This window comes from Lytechinus pictus, chromosome 8 (assembly GCF_037042905.1).
Source record: "Lytechinus pictus isolate F3 Inbred chromosome 8, Lp3.0, whole genome shotgun sequence".
Taxonomy (NCBI): Eukaryota; Metazoa; Echinodermata; class Echinoidea; order Temnopleuroida; family Toxopneustidae; genus Lytechinus; species Lytechinus pictus.
Genome location: NC_087252.1, coordinates 37993882 through 38016088, shown reverse-complemented (window position 1 = coordinate 38016088; position 22207 = coordinate 37993882). Strand labels below are relative to the sequence as shown.

Sequence of the window (22207 nt, the reverse complement as noted above, 5' to 3'; positions counted from 1 at the left end):
CCTGGATTCTCATAGGCACGAAGGATTATGTCGCGGTCTTTCATCAGGGCGAAGCGGACGATGATTGATTCAGGTCACGGGGTCTTGGTCAGTGGCGAAATTATGCTAGGGAGGCGGTGTGCGTTGGCGAGTGGTATCTTTGAAGCGTCTGCCGTGGGGATTCCAAGAAAGCTGGAGAAGACCTCACTTGCCTTCTGGTAGACATCTTCGTTGGGTGATTGTTGAACACCATACAGGAGAACGTTTGCCTTTCTATCGTGGATCTCAAGGAGAAGAAATTTTCCCTCCATATCTTCACGCTTCTTCTGGATGTCGTTCTGTACCTAGGGTAGCTGGTCTTTCTCAATTTTCGATATTCTCGACGAGGAATCTGACACACATGATTCAAGCATTTCAACCTTTTCTTTTGTTAGGCTTGAGGTTAATCGAGTCAAGTCCGTCAAAATCCGGTCAAACTTACTGCTCATTTGAGTTGTCAACGCACGAATCAAATGTTTGATTTCAGTGATATCCGCTGCCTTGTCGGGCGCGCCCGTAGCTTGCCCGAGGATCGGGGCGCTGGCGTCTTGAGACGATGTATCGTTGATTTGCACTGCCTGCGGCTGCCACGCCCAGGCTCTCCTTTGGCTTTAAAACCGAGGATTGTATGTCCTTTCCTCACTGATTTCCTAATTTTTCTGACGTGTGATGACATTCATAGTAAATACTTATCAGGCCTGAACTCCAAGTAGAAGATATCGAATGTAAAATCAACGAAAATGTGAGTTTTGTCAGTTTAAATTCGGGAGATTTGGCGTGCGTGTGCGTCCTCTAGTACATCCGTGAACTTCCCAACTTTCATGTTTCGGTCATGAAAAAGGAAAAACGGAATTCAGCCCTGTAGTTCTGTTTTTAAACACGTGAAAAGCAAATCGCAACACGCTTTCCGCTCTGTGATTCTGTTTTCGAACAACAACAAATAACGAAGTTATTGAATTAAAAATGTACCAATATTTTGTGAAAACAGGTATATGTACATCGTCATGAATATTCATTAGGTGGGCTGAAGATGTCACATCTCGACTTAGTTTTTTCTTATGCTATTACATGAAATTATAAATGTTTCTCTTTTTTTCAAATAACGAAGTTATTGAATCTTAAAATTTACCAATATTTTGTGAAAACAGGTATATGCACATCATCATGAATATTCATTATGTGAGTGATGAAGTCACATCTCCACTTTCTTTTTTGTTATGTTATACATGAAATCATAAATGTTTCTCTTGTTTTCACACATGTGTAAATGATGTGTGTCCACTATAATGAAATAAGATGAGGCAATAAATAACTAATGCATTTCATCAGTTGTCAATCCAATTGTTTTAGTTATTAGTAGAAAAAGTTTGAATAAACCTAATTTCATATAATATAATACAAAAGAACAAGTGGGGATATGACATCATCAGCCCAAGTAATGAATATTCATAAAGATATGTCTAGAACTGTTTCACCCGAATAATTCAAGTCAATAACTCGGTTATTTGTTATCCGATTTTGATCAAATTTTCAGCATTTTGCTTTGTGAATTTTACTCAATATTTCCAGCCCGGACCAGTCCTTTATGTGACATTTTGTAAAACACACCCCATACCTCTATTTCTTATCACTATTTCTTATTATTTTTTTTAGTACAGAGCGATGGCTGAGTTCAAAGTCATTACGACCAGTAGCGATGTTCCTGTGGGGTGGCGATTGGCGACACATGAGGAAGTAGAAGGTTATAAGACAAAGGTTGTGGGCTTACTTGGCGACATGGATGAATGGGTCATCGCTAAGCTTGCAGACGGATGGAAAATTTCCGGTTCGGGGTATAACTACCAAATTCAGAAATGTGCAGATCCTTCCGAAGGGATGGGCCATCGAGTGATCATCAATATGAACAAATCTTTCAAAAGTAAGGAGATCATATTTATCCTATAAAAAATCCAATTCGGTGCCAATGTGGATTGTAATAATCCTACATTATGATTTATCCGATACCTATTTCTCCTTAAAGACTACAGTTCACCACATAAAGTTGATTTCAACCAATAGAGGAAAATCAAACAAACAAGAAAAGCGACGAAAATTTCATCAAAATCGATTGGATAATTTTCAAGCTTCGCTTATTTTTACAAAATAGTTATAGTTACAATACAGCAAATGAGTGTCAGTGGTGTCACTCACTCGTTGTAATGAATATGAATACCGAACGAACATGGTTAGAATGTTCCGTTTAAAGGTATAAGTCTAAATAAATAAAAAAAAATTAGCTCTCCCAATTCGCGCTGACATACTAGTTTTTTCTTTCTTCATGTCTAATCAAATAAAAAAAACGTGCCTTGGCTATCCACTTTCAGTTATACTTCAGGAATATATTTTGATTACTATATATAATAGCATCATACTACCCCATTTGAATTATTGCAATGTTGTCTGGGGCTACACCTTCAAATCACACTTAGATAAACTACGTATTTTACAAAAAAAGTAGTTCGCATTATTTCAAACGCTCCCTACCGCACTCATACAAAGCCTCTATTTTCTCAACTGAACATAATGCCATTACAGGACTTGATATCATTACATTATCTCGTATTTATGTAAAAAATTTATGCTAAAATCTTGCCTCCTCTTTTCAATGACATTTTTGTCCCAAATTCTACAATACACTCTCATTTCACTCGCCATAGCAATCAAATTCATCTACCCTTAGCTCGATCAACTATATCTTTAAATTCCTTTAAAACTTGTTTTCCTAAGTTATGGAATAACCTCCCCTCTGACATAAAATCCAGTTCAACTCTTTTTAGGTTCAAGAGACTTATCAGAAAAATATTAACATGTGCTTAAAAAACTTTCAGTCAATTATTTGTTCTTATCTCATTGAAAGTCCTCCCTTCCCCCCACGTCCCCCCCCCCCCCACTCTCCCTATGTTTGCGGCTGTTGCATCAGTGTACTTAGTGTAATTATTATTAGTTGTTGTATATATTCTCAGTGTACATTTTAACTCGGTGTCCCCTTTTTACAAGCTCTGCTTTCTCCGGGGTCACCAAACCGTCATTCTATTGCTATATTTAGTATTTGTATAATTATATATTAATGGTATGTATTTAATTTTTCAGTGTTATTGTTTGATTTTTCTATTTTTATTCCAATTAACTTTTTGTCGGGGTGGACTTGTCCTTTAATGATTTTGGTGTCTTTGAATTTTGTATCATTGGAAAAGGCGAAGTTATCATTCAAATTAGACTTTATTTAATTCGATTTGGCAATATGAAAACCGTCATTCAATTTCGCAAAGCATGAGTCGAAGAAAGAATTCTGTGTTGGATAATGGTTTCATTTTCATCCATAGGCAATCAATTTCGCACTTACGCCGGTCAAAGAAAACAACGTCTAAAGTGGCCTCCTTCCCCTTTTTATATTTACTTTATTTCTTTGCTGTAGTTTTTTTAATGACGGAGTTTGTTTTAGAATTTGTATTGATCATATTTCGTTTGGAGGCTTTATTATTTTCATCTTGTTACATAATAATTGTGAATTAGTAAATATTAATTGCATAGATGAGGACGTTTGTCTTTTTCTTCATCTCGTCTTTATTTGGTTTAAGCATTTTTTTTCTAATGCTTGTCTCTCGTCTGTCTCATTCGTCGATTTCCTACCTATTCAACCGCTTGGGAAAATACGTCTTGAAATGGTTGAGCCACTGGGGGAACTTATCAAGCAATGTCGATCAAAATAAAGATAAATTACGGTAGTAAAAGTTTACGAGCTGCCATGATTGCAACTTTATAAAAAAAAAACAAGCCTTCTCTGACGACTGAACATTTTGGATCCATCCTCTTAATGCTCACGAATACTAATCTTGTCCTTTCGTGGAGCGTTGTGGCCCAGTGGATTAGTCTCCGGACTTTGAAACAGAGGGTCCTGGGTTCAAATCCCAGCCATGGCGTAGTTTCCTTCAGCAAGTAATTCATCCTTATTACGATGCACTCAACCCAGGTGAGGTGAATGGGTACCTGGCAGGAATTTATTCTTTGAAATGCGTGTGCGCTGAAATCTGCGTAATTACGGGTGCCAAGCTCCAGCTGAGGTTATAATATCCAAGTCCTTTGGAAGTGCATTGAGACACTGTTCATAATGTGATATGCGCTACACAAGAACTGTATATTATTATCATTATTATTTCGACGCTCACAGATAAAATCATTTGACATGGGCGGTAATTCAGCGAAACAGAATGGTGGGGGAGGAGGACACAACGATCCCTCCTTCGAGTATCGTACAACAGCCTTTAGACATGTTTGAACATAGTCAAGTTTTGTTTGCATACGATTTATAAAACGATTTTCGTGACAATCTGAGATCTTGAGAGAGGCTACTTGGCATACATGTATAGGAAATAGAAAAGTTGCATACTTGATTCCATGTATTCAAAGCAAAGTGCCATAAACGTCCATTGAACCGTTAAGTTAAGGACCAGCTCTTGAATAAAAGGGGAGGGTTGAAAAATTGAGAATATCGATAAGGACTCCTGATAACTTCAGAACACATGCAGCTTGGATAACTAAATCAATGCATATTCTTTGGATCAATTCGTCTTTTTTTATTTTTTGACACCCATCTCCAATTAAAGTTGATTTAAAATGCTAGGGGAAAATAACTTTAACCCAGTTCAATTAGACGTTTTATCTGTAATAAATATGGAAAAAATAAAACAGATACACTTCGTCACATTGCATAAAAGTTGAACAACTTTAAAATGTTACGAAAACGTATTTCAAATCGTGTTATTTAATACGTAGGTTCCTCCCACGACATATCACGTTTTAAGACTGACGTTTCAACGAATTTGAATGCCAGGTTCGAGGATAACTGAATTAATTTTTTTTTTTTTTTTCAATTATTTAACAATTACATGCTAAAGAAATAGAATTAGACAAAAAATTAGCTTAATTGTTGATCCACATTGTCAAACAATTCCGCGTATAATCAAAACGAAGATAATAATAATAATGATAATAATTTAGTCTTATATAGCGCTTTTCATGAAATCCATATCAAAGCGCTTTACAATGTAAAACATACGAAATATACAAACAAAAGTGAAATTAGAAATCATATAACTAAAAATATAAAAAAATATCAAGGACACTGTAAATGGGGCTATGTTAAATATGCTTTCTTCATGAGGTACGTCTTTAAATTGGACCGAAACAATGTGATATTTGGGTTAATAATAATAATAATAATATAGAGCATTTCTAAAGCGCCAAATCCACATTGATTATGTGCTCAAGGCGCTGTAATATACTTGGCGTATTATTATTACCCCGGCTGTAGCTGTGCGGCCATACAACGGAGGGAAGCTGGAAGAGTGTTCCAAAGTCGTGGGGCAGAGCTTGAAAAGGACCTATCAACAAAAAATTTCGTTTTTGCTTTTTTGACTGTTAAGAAATGTTGATTTGCAGAACGTAAGGACCTACTGGGAGTATATGCCTGGATTAATTCAGAGAGATATTTTGGAGCATGTCCATGAAGAGGTTTGAAAGTTAGGAGTAGTATTTTTAATTGTATACGAAATTTAATGGGGAGCCAGTGCAATTGTTTAAGAGTAGGTATTACATGGTCATGTTTTTTAGTGAGGGAAACTAGACGGGCTTTTCTGGAATTCCATGGAGCAGGCTATTGCAACTGTCAAGAAGTGAACTAATAAATGCATGAATGAGGACTTCAGTAGATGACTTAGAGAGATATTTACGAATTTTACCAACTTTTCTTAGAGCGAAGGATGCTTTACGACAGATGCTGTTGACATGGGGACGCATTGAAAGGTTTTAATCAAACAAAACACCTAAGATAGTAACCGTTTTAGAGGGATGGATATAAACATTTGCAATTTGAATTGGAGGTAGCCCAGGGGTATGTCTACGATGGGAGGAGATATGCAGGACTTCAATCTTGATATCGTTAAGGAGTAGATAGTTCACCGTCATCCAGAAACGAATGGCACCAAGACAATCTTCCACTTCAGTCTGCAACATTCGGAGAGCTTTCCAGACTTGAATGAGATATACAGTGCGTCCCAGAAAAAACGAAACTGAGATTTAACGATGATTTATCATAACTTAATCACAAATACAATAGACAAATGACCTACCAATGTAAAGCTTAGAATCTCCTCTTTCATCTGATATTACTTAAATTATTCCTCATTCACGCATGAGCGAGCAAAAACAATTTGAAGAAAGGATACCAAAAACTCATTTGGCGGGGGGTATCTAAATTTCAAAAAGAAAATCACATGTCTTAAAAGTTCAATATCTGCTCTTTAATTTGATACCTCAATTACAGAAAATGGTCAAGAAATAACAAAGTTCTGGTTATTTGAAATAAGGCTTGAATTTCCATAATTTCATTAAATAAACTGTTTTCACCAGTTTCCCACAGAAGCTATCGCATGGTTAACAAAAGACTTAATGCATGGCTGATCGTAAACAAAACGGAGTGTCGAGTGAGTTTGAACGCTAGCCTGTAAAACCTCTTCATTTTATGAAATTATTGAAATTCAAGCCTTATTTCAAATAACCAGAACTTTGTTATTTCTTGACCATTTTCTGTAATTGAGGTATCAAATTAAAGAGCAGATATTGAACCTTTTAAAAATGTGGTTTTCCTTTTGAAAGCCAGATACAACCCGCCAAATGACGTTTTGGTATCCCCTCTTCAAATTGTTTTTGCTCACTCATGCGTGAAGGAGAAATTATCTAAGTAATATCAGATGAAATTGGAGATTCTAAGCTTTACATTGGTAGGTCATTTGTCTATTTTATTTGTGATTAAGTTATGATAAATCGTCGCTAAATCTCGGTTTCGTTTTTTCTGGGACGCACTGTATAATTGTGTGTCATCAGCATATATCATACACGATAAACCATACGAATGTATAAGATATTCCAACGGTGTCGTGTAGCATATAAAAAGTACTGGCCCGATGACCGAACCTTGCGGCACCCCCCATTTAAGTAGAGTAGGATCAGATCGTGAGACATCTATGATCACATGTTGATATCGTCTAGTGATGTAAGAGTCAAACCACTTTGCTACAGTTCCAGAGACACCAAATCGTGTTTTCAGCCTGGAAAGAAGAACATCTTGATCAACTGTATCGAAGGCTGATGTTAGGTCCAAAAGTATGAGGATAGCATCATCTTACTTATATTCCGATGATGGATCTACGAACATGGACGGGATAACCTAAATTATTGTTGTTGCCGTTTTATTGTTTTTTATTATTATTTTGGTTAAGATTTTTTGGTGTTTGTTTTCAATTCTTCATCCAACTAGTTTTGTGATGGAGTGCTATTTTGTTTTACTCTATTTATAACGCATTTCTTTCTTTGTATTTTTTTTTCATTTCAAGATGGAAGTCGTCGACGGTCCTATTCCGAACATAAACAGCATGATAATAGTTGATTTTAGTGAATAAAAGTTAAAGCAAATATACATTAACAAGATGACTAGAAACATTTGATTTGTAAATCATATACACTACTCAAAAAAAGTTAAGGACCACTTTTTAATGTGTGTATACAATTTTCAAACCGGGTGTTGTATTTCTAGAAATACCCGAATATGGCTGTCTTGAATCTCCTCAAACACCCTGTAACAATTTCACACATGGGTGGTTTCAGTTGTTGCATGATGTCTCTCGCATTATTGCATATCCTGAAAAGTGGGCCCATTGTGAAGTGGTACAAATGTGGATTCAAATGCATTTTATGTCTTTAGTCTCTACAATCAACAAATTGCTGACAATAGCAATGCCAAGATACAGCTGTCCAGAATGCCATCAAACACAATGACATCAATTTCACACATGCAGTTCTTTCATGATGTCTCTGGCATCATTGCAGTGGGCCATAAGACAAGTGTCTTCCAAAGCATTTTCCGTCTTTAGTCTGTACAATCAACAACTTGCCTACAACAGCAATGCCAAGACACCACCTAAGTGAAACAGATGTAGCCAGAGCCCTAGGGATGCTGGAAGCTGGCCTCAGTCAGCGAAGAGTAGCCAGAATGATGGGCGTGTCACACAGTGTCATTAGCAGAGCAAATCAAAGACACCGAGAGACAGGGCTATACTCCGAGAGACCCCGCAGTGGCCGACCAGTTTCGACAACCCCTAGAGATGATCGCTACTTGACGAATCTCAGCCTCCGCAACCGCTTTCACAGTGCACGCCGCCTCAACAATGACTTCGCTGCAGCAACTGGAGTGATTGTTTCCACTCAAACAATCCGTAACCGACTTCACAGAGCCAATATGCATGCCAGACGGCCAACTCAGTGTGTCCCACTCACCCCTGCTCACAGAAGAATTCGTCTCAACTGGGCCCGGGAGCATGTCAGATGGACCAGACAGCAATGGCGTAGAGTTCTGTTCACAGATGAGAGCAGATTTTCCCTTGACCACAATGATGGACGTTCGAGAGTCTGGAGGCGACCAGGAGAGAGATTTGCAGACCCCTGTATTGCAGAACATGACCGTTATGGGGGAGGCAGCGTCATGGTGTGGGGAGGCATCACCTACGCCAACCGTACTCGTCTCTACGTGGTCCCAGGGGGAGCAATGACAGGAGTGAGGTACAGGGATGAGGTCCTTGAACCTATAGTGGTGCCATTTGCAGAAAATGTGGGACAAAACATCATTTTCATGGATGACAATGCCCGTGCCCACCGAGCTAGGGTGGTGACCGAGTTCCTTGAGGGCCAGGGGATTGAGCGTATGGAGTGGCCAGCGAGGTCCCCGGACTTAAACCCGATAGAGCACGTCTGGGACATGATGGGGAGGAGTCTCGAGCAGCTCGAAGCCCATCCACTTGGACTGCAGCAGCTGGGTGTGGCTCTGGAGGCTGCATGGGATGCACTGGACGTCAGAGACATCAATCGCCTCATCAGCTCCATGAGACAGCGCTGTGAAGCCGTTATTGCTGCAGGAGGTGGTCACACTCGTTACTGAACTGCCTGAAAGACACTCAGACATTCGTTTTTACCACTTCATGTCGGTAGCTGATACCCCTCGGGGCCCACTTTTCAGGATGTGCAGTGATGCGAGAGACATTGTGCAACAACTGAAACCACCCATGCGTGAAATTGATTACAGCGTGTTTAAGGACATTTAGGACAGTTGTACTGAGGTATTTCCAGAAATAAAACACCTTGTATAAAATCTTTATGTACGTTTTAAAAAGTGGTCCTTAACTTTTTTTGAGTAGTGTATAATATTTTTTTTGAGCAGGTCTGGATTTGAAAAAGCCTTCCAAGAATGATTTGTAGAGTAAAAACGTTGTTTGAATTCAACGCTGATTGTATATGAACGTTACATTCGACGGTAACAAAAAATAAACATAAGCATTTAATCAAAGTCCTACTTTAAATATATTTTCTCAAATTTCTGTTTGTAGTCTTACCGAAATGTTTTATAAATTTTTTTTTTTGTTTGGTTTCAGTCACTAAAGTCGAATATGGGATGCCTGGTGGCTGGAGGTTGGCGACTTACTGGGAAGTAGAGGATTCTATGAAAGATGTTACTGATTTGCTTGATGAATGGACCATCGCCAAACTTCAAGATGGGTGGCAAGTTGTCGGTGGAGGATATGGCAACAAACTTGAGAAAAATGATGATCCCAACAGAAAGTTTGGAGACCAGGTGATCACCTTAATCAGGCCAGTGAAGGATGTTCGTGTTGTTGAAATCGCAAAGGGCATCACACGGGATTGGAGTTGGGCGACGAAATCACAAGTCGAAAGCGTAAAAGGAGCTGTAGAAAAATTACTCGGAGAATGGTCTATTGCAAAGCTCTTAGATGGATGGAGAATTGATGGTAAAGGATACGGCTATAAGATCACCAAGTGTGATTCTGTTGAGGGTATTGGGGAAATGGTTATTGTACAAGAATCCCTCTAGATAATGATATTAGCAATTCTGGATTAGGGGTGGAGGCAAACTTTCCAGCCAGACGTTCAGCTTGATTCGGGGGGGGGGGGGCTCATATTAAATTAGGCAATTCGGGCCATGCGAAGAACTTTTCCAATGGGAAATGGGTAAGATGGTTAATATGGCTATTTTATAGACATTTGAAAGCGAGGGATTGAAGAAACCTAGAGGGTTATAGAAGCAATAAGTTGCATTTGCACTTTCATATTAAACAAGGGAACTTGAACGATTTGTTACGAAATTGTGTTGATTGTTTCATGAAGGATAGCAAAGTTTTCCATTCGGCGGTTTAAGGGGGTTTGATTCAGCACCCCCCCCCCCCCTCATTCTTGAATTTCATTATTTCTGGATTTTCAAGGAGTTTTGTCTTATCAAGTATAGGAATGAAGAAAAAAAAAGGATGTTTAAGGAGGATTAGGGACTCCATAAAGAGGCTGATCAAATAATCGGGATACAACTAACATTTACATGTTAAAAAATATTAATGTATTTTCTTGATAAAATATGTTTATTTTGCTCGCTTGGCTCATACTCGACAAAATTAAGTATCAAAATAGGTAAACGCAGAATCTCTTCCCATTTCAACTAACAATGAAAACAAAGGGCTATTTGGATAATTTTAGCATGTTTAGGACTGTAATACAGGAGTTGCTAGTGTTTATTTATGATCGGTGTTGACGATTTCAGGCCTATTTCAATACTGCATTCTGTGTTTAAAAAAATCCTTGAGAAAGCAGTACACGATTGCATTCGTATCTTTAAGGGATCGTCCAGGCTGGAAATATTTGTATTTCGATAAATACAGTAAAATTCACAAAGCAAAATGCTGAAAATTTGATCAAAATCGAATAACAAAATAACAAAGTTATTGAATTTTAAAGATTTGCATTATTTCAGTGAAACAGTTTTAGGCATGTCTTTATGAATATTCATTAGGTGGGCTGATGATGTCATATCACCACTTGTTCTTTTGTATTTTATTATGTGAAATTAGGTTTAATCAAAAATTTTCTATTAAGAACTAAAATAATTGGATTGACAACTAATTAAATGCATTAGTCATTCATTGTTCATGTTTATGTTCTAATATATTATGTTTGTAAAAGTGGAGGGCTCCGGTGTAAAGCCGTTTTTGTATTAATTAAACAGGACTACCAGGCACCTTAGTTTATATAATAAAGAAAACATGAATAAATGAATAATAAATGGTAACAAGATTTTAGAAAACAGTTTTGCGCATGAGTACAAGTGGGCCTATATAACATGTATAATATATTGTCTTGGAAATGCGTTTATCCTTAATTGTGAACAAAAGATAGAAATGTACTTTTATTTAGAATGGTTATACGTTAAGTAATTATAGTAGATTAAATGAAATATATTTAAAACGTGATTTTGATCACTCTAATATGTTATCATGTCTATTGAACTACGTATGAGGAAATAAACGTATTTCAGGGGTGAGATTCGAGGGTGTGAGACTGAGAGTGCATCATGTGTGCCTCTGTTATGGGCAGGTGAGGGTGTATTAAGGTCGGTTTTGACAATCTAGTTCCAAGTGCATTTTCTGGTATTTTACCATTAACCGGGGACGTCCCCGGTTCAGATTGCCATGCCTTTCAATTCCTCATGTCGTTCAAATCGTTTCATATAGCATGTATAGTAGACTGATGTTTTGTTCAAGGACAAGTCCACCCCAACAAAAAGTTGATTTGAATAACAAAATAAAAATCCAATAAGCATAACTCTGAAAATTTCATTAAAAGTGGATGTAAAATAAGTAATTTAGAAAATATTTAAGTTTCGTTAATTTCACAAGAAAAAACAGTTATTATGCACATCCTGGTCGGAACGCAAATGGGGGATCGATGACGCCATCCACTCACAATTTCTTTTTTGTATTTCTTATAATATATGAAGTATAATAATTTTCCTCCCCATTCTCTGTGAAACAAAATTTTCTTCCTCCCTGAACATGTGGAATTACCACTGCCTTAACATTTTTAGTTCAGTCACGTTGGTCCCTATCAAACCTATACGAAATTTAAATATTGCGTAATTCAAACATAACAAATTTTCTCATTTGTATAATTGGTTGGTGAGAAGACTACATCGATTCTATCAATTCTGAATATTGAGTTATTTGCATTGGTAACAGATAAAGTTAATGTACAATGAAGTAAATGTAATCAATATTGTGCATTGTGAGCATTATAAAAAAAACAATTTTTATTCGAAGTGATATGTATTTCATCATTTTTATATTTAAGAGTCTTTCGTATTTTTTTTTTCATGAGAATGGTGAGGTAGAGTATCGGAACTTTTGAATATATTATATTGGTTTGCTCTTATAGAAATATGATATCTAGGAACCATGAAATAATAAAATTACATAATGAAGTGATGGTGTGTTTGTCAGCATCTTTGAGAATTCAATTTGCTTTTGTCTTGATACATAGTTGCAGTGTATCTGTAAATTATAACGTATCCTTTGAACATAAATATGATTTGTAGAGGGGTTTGAATCTTGCCTTGATCTAATTAAACAATTTTTTCTGTGCGTAGGTTTCTGGGTAATAGCAATATTTTTTAATTCAATATATTGTACTGTAAATAATTGGTTATCAATTTGGATGCAGTTACCCCATTGCATAAACGCTACGCCAATGCAATTCTCAATGCGACAAAGGAGAGTGCCATGACGAAGTTGGTCCCTGCTGTGACGCACTGAGAGCGTTACCAGAACTTAAAGGGGTGGTCCAAGCTGGAGATATTTACATCTTAATAAATAGAGTAAAATTCACCAAGCAAAGTGCTGAAAAATTTATCAAAATCGGATGACAAAAACAAAGTTATTGAATTCTAAAAATGTGTATTATTCCGGTGAAACAGTTCTAGGCATGTCTTCATGAATATTCATTAGGTGGGCTGATGATGTCATTTCCCCTCTTGTTCTTTTGTATTTTATTATATTAAATCAGGTTTATTCAAAAATATTCTACCAAGAGCTAAAACAATTGGACTGACAACTGATTAAGTGCATTAGGTATTTATTGCAACAACTTATTTCGTCATAATGAAGACACATCATTTACACATGTATAAAAAAATGAATCAATTATAATTTCATGAAATAACATAAGAAAAGGGAAAGTTGGGATATGACATCATCAGCCCACCTAATGAATATTCATGATGATGTGTATATAACTGTTTTCATAAAATATCGACAAACTTTAAAATTCAATAACTTCATGATTTTTTGTCCGATTTTGATGAAATTTTCAGCATTTTGCTCAGTGAATCTTACTCTATTTGTTTAGATAAAATAATTTTAGCCTGGACCATCCCTTTAAGCGATGTGGTACAGTCTACAAAATATCTACAAAATATCGAGAGACCAATGCTCATGTACATGGAATTAGAACTGGTAACTAATTTCGCAGTGAGAACTGTATTGGGATATTCGGGGTATAACGACCTGCAAAAAAAAACTTAAGACGTTTTGAAAATTGTTTGTGAATGTTTATAACCGTTTGGTATTTGCTGGGATGATTGTAAATAACTTGGGTATAATGTGACTAAGGAAACTATGAACTGAATGAATGACATAAACATAGGAGACAAGTGTTCATCGGCACTTTTAAAAATTCACTTTTTTATAATCTTGATACAAATTTAGTCATTTATTATGGTAGTCTGGGGCCCGTTTGATAAAGACTTATAACTGCCATGGCTGCGGTGTCTCCGCAGCCAATTACAATGAAGGTTTCCTGGTAGATACATTAAAGCCAGAGTTACCAAAGTTGTAACTCTTTATAAAACTGGCATCTTGGTCTGTTAATAACATCATTTTGGTGGTGGTATCTAAGTCTTTGTGTTTATTACAATAGTTGTTTTATCCTTTTCAAAAGTTGTTATAATTATACAATGAATTAAGAATTATATATAATATGTGACAATGTATGTTATCAATTGTCAACTTTCAAATTGCTCATAAATAAATACACAAGTCATAAAGGTTTTTTTTTTTTTTTTATCTTTAAGGGTCTTTTCGTGTCTGGACTACTTATAACAAGCGTATTTTGATATACGTATGACGTTGAGGAAATGGTATTTTATGGAATTTGATTTCTTGATATGAATGGTATATTATTGAATATAAGAAATTGGATTTTGTGATTGAGCGGCTTGTATGACGAGCGTTCATGCCATATTAAGGCATCTTAGGCTTGTGATGTTACGCACGCCAGCATACACTGGCTAAATCATCTACGTGTGACAGCACTCTAACGGGTAAGGCACTTAAGACTCGTTTAGAAATGGAGCGACTCAGAAGCATAAGCTAGCAACGTCTGGAAACAATTACAGGTCAAGTCCACCCCAGAAAGACATTGATTTGAATAAACAGAGAAAAATCAAATTAGCATAATGCTGAAAATTTCATCAAAATTCAAGAAGTTAATTTTTATTTCCATTGCAAATATAAATCAAATACAGATACAAATCAAAGTGTAAGTACAAAATCAATATTACCTCAACATAATAATATATAATAAAAGCTTGTAAAAAATAGTATTAAGCGTGTATGGAAATGAGGGGATCCTCTAAAAAACATTGTTGTAGAGCATTGCTTGTATCAAAATCGGATGTAAAATGACATTTTGAAGTTTCGCTTTATTTTTCACCAAACAGTGATATGCACAACTCAGTGACATGCAAATGAGTCAGTCGATGATGTCCATCACTCACTATTTCTTTTGTTTTTTATTGTTTGAATTACACACTATTTCATTTTTTACAGTAAGCACCAACTTAACTGAACCATATGTAGTATCAAACAATGCTAATTCCACATGTTCAGGGAGGGATTGATTTTTATTTCACTTGATAATGAGGAGAAAATTTGAATATTTCATACCTTATATAATGAAATACAAAAGAAATAGTGAGTGGATGATGTCATCAGTCTCCTCATTTGCATACCAACCAGGATGTGCAGATAACTGTTTCGTGAAATTAAGCGAAACTTTAAGATATCATAACTTTCTTATTTTACATCTGAATTTGATTAAATTTTCAGTGTTTTGCTTGTTGGAATTTTCTCTTTTTATTCAAATTAACTTTTTTGTTGGGGTGGACTTGTCCTTTAATGAGAAAAGTAAATTAAAGAGGTGGTAGCTCCGGATTCATTGACTTTCAAAATCTTTGAATATTAGCTGAGCCTTTTTTCAGGCTTGCATTTGCACACTGAAACAACATCATGACCTCAGAATATATAAGACATCACATTCAGAGGTCGTGACATGGCAAAATTATTTTAATATCTTGAGTTTGTTTGCGCAGATTTGACCAATATTTATTTAGGCTTGAGATGCATTTTCTCACCATTTGTGAAAATTATGGAATATTCCTTAGCCCTGTCGATTCATATCTGAACGGGTCTCAACTTGATAAATTGAATAACATGTTATGTTATACAGGGCCAGATGTAAGATCAGATCACAGCTCCGGTGGCTACCCTGGGTAAATAGGAGTTATTAAATTTTATTACTACAGATATCTCTTATTGCATTGTTGGTTTAACGGGTTATGTAATACAGTTAGTTATATCGTGTGTATGGGTTATAATATTTGGTATATTTGGAATAAAATTTTCATTTTTCAATCATTCAAAAAGATTGCGTTATTTAATCATGTTATTTACCTCATGTAAAAACAGTCAAATAGCGAGAGAGAGAGAGAGAGAGAGAGAGAGAGAGAGAGGGACAGAAAGATAGATACAAACAAAGAAGGAGAAGAAGAAGATAAAGAGGAAGAAGAAGAAGTAGTAGTAGTAGTAGTAGAAGCACTAGCGTACCTACGGGGGGGGGGCAGGGGGGCAGTCAATTTTTTCTCTGGTACGAAATCCTTTATTTGTGATTAAAGACCTTTTTTTTTTTTTTTTTTTTTTTTTGCTTGTCAATTTTTTTGGCGGACGGTTTTGCCCCCCCCCTGTGGAAAATCCTAGGTACGCCACTGAGTAGTAGTAGTAGTAGTTAAAGTAGAAGAAGAATTAGGAGGAGGAGGAGAAGAAGAAGAAGAACAAGCGCAACAACTACTAGGCCTACACACGGCCCTGAGAACGACATGGATTGCTGATGTAAATTTTAGGAGCAAAAAAAAATTGTTTCACCACAAAATGAAGATCGTTTTGGTCCCATGAAATTTGACAAGTAAGCCCCTGAATTGTGCTTAATTTTGGTGACTTGTTCTGTCTTTTATCATCCCTATCAGATTTCCAGTGTGCTCCCTATAGACCATAACACACACAGCGCCCCCAGAAAAATGGAGTGTGCTTCAGCACCCTCGCTTCCCAGGGTCATGCTACAACAAGACAGGGGGTGCCATGGGTCTAATTACAACAGGAAGGCAAAATATATTCGTTTGGCCCAATCCAGTCGATTTTTTTTTTTCAATTTGATATTGCTGATTGACAAAAGTGTATGAATATGCAGTGGCGTACCATGGGTCACGGCATTGGGGGGGGGGGGGGGGGGCACCAGCAAAAAAATTGAGTCACTTAAGCGCGCACAGTTGCCAGGTATACTGACCTTATAAAGACATTTTAAGAACAGTGCCAATAAACGGATATGTATTATATTATATTTTTATATTTAGACCTGAAAAGGGACATTATGAGCAATTTTGTGTAATCATGATACGTACCTGTTTCGCTAAACAAACAATGCGAACGCGAAGCGCGAGTTGATTTGTTTTATATATATTGACCCCCAAACAAGATAAGGACTATATTTTAGGAATCCATTAAGAGTATACATATCTCACCATAGTCATCTAATGCGAGTGCCAAGCGCTTGCTGATTTGATAGAATTTCATCTAAACCCATGAACCTGTAGTCATTGTAAAATTTAGGAAATTTAGACCTGAAGAGGGACATTCTAAGGCTTGTTTGTTGGAATTCACTAAGACCATACGTATTTCACTATCCAAATAATTCGAGCGCGAAGCTCGAGCTGAAAATGTTTGATATTCAGATCAGAAAAAGGGATATCTTAAGGACTGATTTTAGGAATTCATGAAGAGCAGACATATCTCACCAATTCACTAATGCAAACGTAAGCTTGAACAGGAGAAGTTTTATATTAAGACCTTAAAATTGGTTAATCACTTTATGTAGTCATGAAAAAGAACCATATGTCACTACATGAAACAATAATAACTCGAAGTGCGAGGAAATATATTTGGTGTATATTGCCTTGAAACGGGAGGTTTTCGTACAACAGGATTATATATATCGTCAAACAGACAATGTGAGCACCAGGAACAATAAAGACATAGGCCCTCAGCAATTTATGTTTCATAAAGAAAAAAAATCCTCATGTAATATAATATAACATAATCATAATATATTATAACATTATAGTGAACAATAAATCCTCATTTCCCACTACGATTCTCTTTCTTTCTCTTTTTCTCCTTTTTCCCGTTTTTTTTTTGTGGCCAGCCGATCGGGGGGGGGGGGGGCACGTGCCCCCCATGCCCCCCCCCCCCCCCCCGTAGTTACGCCACTGTAAATATGATTGAAAATCTGATAGAAATGTTAAATACTGAACTTCCTTTGCCCAAATTGGGAAGATATATCAATGACTTTGGGACTATTTTTTGACTGGCGGAAGATATAGGGCTATTTTACTGTTTCAGTTGATGAATTCGATCCTGTCATAGCTATCTTCATACTACGATACCCTTTTCTGGTCAGATATGGAATGTCAGATATAAAATCCTTTCCAATGGTAGTAAACATTTCACCCTCTTATTTCACGTTTATTTTTTATGAATTTTGTAAAACTGCCATTTTAAAGTCTATGGGCAATGTTTTATGTCGCGTGGCACCAGGAAAATAATTAAGCCAATAAGATTATGGGGAGAGAGTCAGAAGAAGAATGCGCAGCATACAGGGAAGCGGCTGAAACGTAATTATAAATAAAGGTGATTATGAAGGCTTGATAATCAGTTAAATCAATTGACAGTCTTTTATTAATAGGGATGTATTCTATATATTTGAATATCGAAATAAGAAAGAAAATGTGGTGGCTACTTTTCATCGGGTTCACATGTTGTTCAGTTAGTAAGTATTTCATCTGTTTCTTTCAATGGTATTGTGTTTTCTGGCATATATGCCCGCCATGCATATATTGATGATAAGAAACTCGTCCATTTTAAATTCGTTTTTCTTTAGTCATTGCAAACACACCCTTTTTTGTGGGTTGTTTTGATATTTCCTTGTTCTATATCCTTGTTGTTTGTTTGTTCCTTATATTAATATGCTTTGTGTTTGATTTCTGATAACGGGCATTATAAATTTGTATTCTTTATTGCTATCATTATTTTTGTCATTATGAAAAATCCACAATGCCATAATTGTCGCTTGTATTATTTAAAGTGATGTTATTATCGTTATCATTATCATCATATGGATTCCGTAAAAACTTCTCCACTAAGCTGGCTGTTGTTGATATACAGGATAGAATAATTTCTGAAATAAATATAAATCAAAGTGTAATAGGGATCTTAATGGATCTTTCTAAGGCGTTTGATTCACTGTCTCATGTCATTCTTTTAAAGAAATTAAGTACTATGGTGTCAGAGGTATTTGTTCTGAATGGTTTAGGTCTTATCTTTGTAATAGAAAGCAATATACTATTTTTAATTCATTCTTATCTGATTTTAAAGCAGTCAATACTGGTGTGCCACAGGGATGAATTTTAGGGCCCTTATTGGTTTTAACTTACATCAATGATATTGTCAATTCTTGCCACTATTTTTTTATTTTATTTTGTATGCTGATGACACTACTCTCCTTGCCTCCAATAGTAACTTTAATTAACTATGTGCAAATGTTAATTTTAATCTCTCAAAAGTCGCAATATGGTTTAAGTGCAATAAATCATGTTTAATGTAGTAGTAGTAGTAGTAGTAGTAGTAGTAGTAGTAGTAGCAGTTGTAATTGCAATAACTATTATTCCTCTTATACCAGGATCTGCCTTTTATTAAGCTATCTTCTAACAAAAAGCGCCAAGGAAATTAAATTTTAACTAAAAACTTTCCACTATGAATGTCCGAGAGTTTTATTATCAGTCTGATTGAACTGAAGCTGATTATCGCTGCTACCTTTTAGAGATAGTCGTAATTGAAAGTTGAATATTAAAGTAAACCTAAGCTTTATCTCAAAGGCCTAAACACATAATGCGAGCGGGAAGCGAGAGCTATTTTTTTTCTTTCATGTATTTAGACCTGAATATTACTAATAATAATAATATAGGTATATTTACCCAGGGTATCCTCTTCAGTTCTGAAAACTGTTCTCCCGGTAGGTCCCGCTATTATTATTACCACGGCATTAGCTGGACTGCCTAGGCGCTCATACATTCAAGGGATTTCTTCCTATACCGGGTACCCATTCACCTCACCTGGGTTGAGTGCAACACAATGTGGATAAATTTCTTGCTGAAGGAAATTACGCCATGACTGGGATATTGATATTGATCATTCTGATCAGCTTTTGTAGCCATGAACAACATGTGTATCTAACTTAACAACTGATACGTGCTCGAAGCTCTTGCTGAAATTTTTTGACATTTCGACGTGAAAATTGGACATTCTCGATAACATGTATAGTCAATAGGATGATGGTTATTTAACTAAAGAATTGATGCAAGCACGAAGCACGAGCTGGAGACAAAAAAAATATTTATTGTAATTTGTAATTGTCAATAGGATGGGTAACCAAACCTAAATATATATTCCTGGCTTTTACCGACTTAAAGCTTTTTTGTATGGTCAAATTTAACGGAAAAGGTATGATAAGGAAACACTAAAGAAATTGCTTGTCTGTGTGCGTTGTGTTCCTTGAAAATTGACGAGATGTAAGAAAGCGTTCATACTGGCATTTTCTTATTCGTTTATTTATCTATTTATTCATTTATACTTTTATTTATTTGTTTATTTATTTATACTTTTATCATGTTTTTTTTTACTTTTGCGCAGTTGAGTGTAATAAAAATTGCGCGATATAAATGTACAATTGTTATTATTATTTATTTATCAATTCCCAGCGTTTATCCTTACACATAAAATGTGAGTGTTCGCTGCCCGTGCACGTTATATTTACTTTTTTCCTATGTGTGTGTGTTCTCCATTATCACTGATTGTTATGTTATCATCCAGGCGATCTCCCCACAACCGAGGCCTACATGTATAATACTACCACTTGGGAAGCCTGCGCGGTATATTTACTTTTTTCCTATGTGGGCGTGTGTGTGTGTGTGTTCTCAATTATCACTGATTGTTATGTTATCATCCAGGCGATCTCCCCACAACCGAGGCCTATTATACTACTATATGGGAAGTCTGGAATAGAAAAAATCCATCCACCATCGAGACCAAGCCCGCTGCAAGTGAGTGATAGACAATGATTATGATGACACTTTTGAATGTATTTTGGACTTTTAAATATATTTAAATCCCATCAAGTACCTCCGTTCAGCATGTTAAACTCGATGAGTCATAGTTCATGTAAAACATCAGTCTCTTTCAGTCAGTTTGGATAATGATACGACAGAATTGGTTGTTTGTTTGTTTGTTTTATTTCCGTATATGAAAACAACGAATGAAGAGTTTGGTTGCAAAATGGGTTAGGTCCACTTTGGACCATTCCGAGAAAAAAAATCCTTTTTATTTTAACTTACTGCAATATTCATATGAGAAACTAAATTGTCATGATGTACTACCCTATCATGTAAACATAAAATTTGGTATAAAAGAAGTCTAACTCTCTTCAATTTTTTTTCTCTATATATATTTTTTTGAAATTATTATTGTGGACCTTACCCCTTTTGCAAGCAAACTAAAATGAATCCAATCTGGTTGGAATAAAAAAAAAAGTGATATATTCAAAAGAAAAATCATTGTGGACCTAACCCCTTTTGCAAGCAAACTAAAATGAATCCAATCTGGTTGGAATAAAAAAGTGATATATTCAACAACACAAAAATCTTTGCGGCCTAACCCCTTTTGCAACAAAATTGAAATGGACCTAACCCCTTTTGACAAAAACAAATTCTTCTCCATTTTTGTTCACTTTTTAATTGGAATTTAAACTATTCTTTGGTATTATTTTTACAGAGCTACTAAAAATCTATACATTGTGACCAATAAAAAAAATCAAATTTTATGAAAAATGGACCTAACCCCTTTTGCAACTGAGCTCTTCATATATTCAAACCTTAAAATTTGACATTCTAGGGTATAAGCAATTTTATAATCAAGATCAGGATGCAAGCGCGAAGCGCTAGCTGAATATTAATCTATACTGAATCGAATAAAAATTTAAATCACAGAGTAATACGTAGATGATTTTAAGGCGTGTTGTCAAAAGTGTGCGTGCGTCTTTTCCTTTATATTCTACGGCGAAGCCGCTGAGCGTGCCATTGTCCATTTTGCTTTCCTATGGGTCAGTGCTCTTGCCATTCAAGACGCCAGCGTGCCCTTTTGCAGCGAAAACGGAAGCGTTCGCTTTTATCTTTTCTTCTGGCATGCTTCGGTTGGCTCTCCGATAAGATGTTTTTGCATTAGCGCCCTCTATGTTAACTATTGAACGCCCGATCTCTAGTCACTGATCTGAATATCATTGTGTCCTTGTATCGGTGTGCCTAGTCCAGTGGGGGTAAATACATGTATTTTCCAAAGTTACGCTTTCACAATTTCTTTTGATAGTTTTTCGTTTTAGGTTTTAGTAGTGACAAAGTTCAATTGGATTTAGATTTCATTTTTTTGTTTGAGTTGTTTTATTTTGAAGAATATACCGTTAAGACATTGACTTTCTAAAAGTAAATGTTGAGGCGCGGGTAAGATTTTTTTTCATCACACTGAGCCCACACAGTCAGCATTGTCGGGTGAAAAGGAAAAATTTGGAATTGTCCTTAACTTCTTTGTAAACGAAATGCAAAACCCTTCGCAAAAGATGCAATATAAATCATACCTGGGTCCCAAAATGATGGCATTTAAATTTCTACATTGAAACGCTATACTGTGACAAAAAATAATAAACACATAAAATGCAAGCGTTTTTTATGGGAAAAAAGATGAAATTTTACTCTTATTTTACATTATGTTTAAAC

General features: G+C 35.9%; 1 protein-coding gene across 1 annotated transcript; it reads left to right on the top strand.

Moving 5' to 3' along the window:
• The first annotated feature begins 1671 nt into the window (after positions 1-1671).
• Positions 1672-10408, top strand: LOC135155186 (uncharacterized). Its single transcript, XM_064104046.1, has 2 exons — positions 1672-1936; positions 9537-10408. The coding sequence occupies exons 1-2, from the start codon at positions 1681-1683 to the stop codon at positions 9992-9994; spliced, it is 714 nt and encodes a 237-aa protein (XP_063960116.1). The 5' UTR covers positions 1672-1680; the 3' UTR covers positions 9995-10408.
• Positions 10409-22207: the final 11799 nt, after the last annotated feature.

Bases quoted from the DNA above. Each gene is read 5' to 3' on its own strand.
- LOC135155186 (XM_064104046.1), top strand. From the start codon at position 1,681: ATGGCTGAGTTCAAAGTCATTACGACCAGTAGCGATGTTCCTGTGGGG. The intron at 1,937-9,536 runs GTAAGGAGATCA...GTTTGGTTTCAG, and splicing joins TATGAACAAATCTTTCAAAA to TCACTAAAGTCGAATATGGG.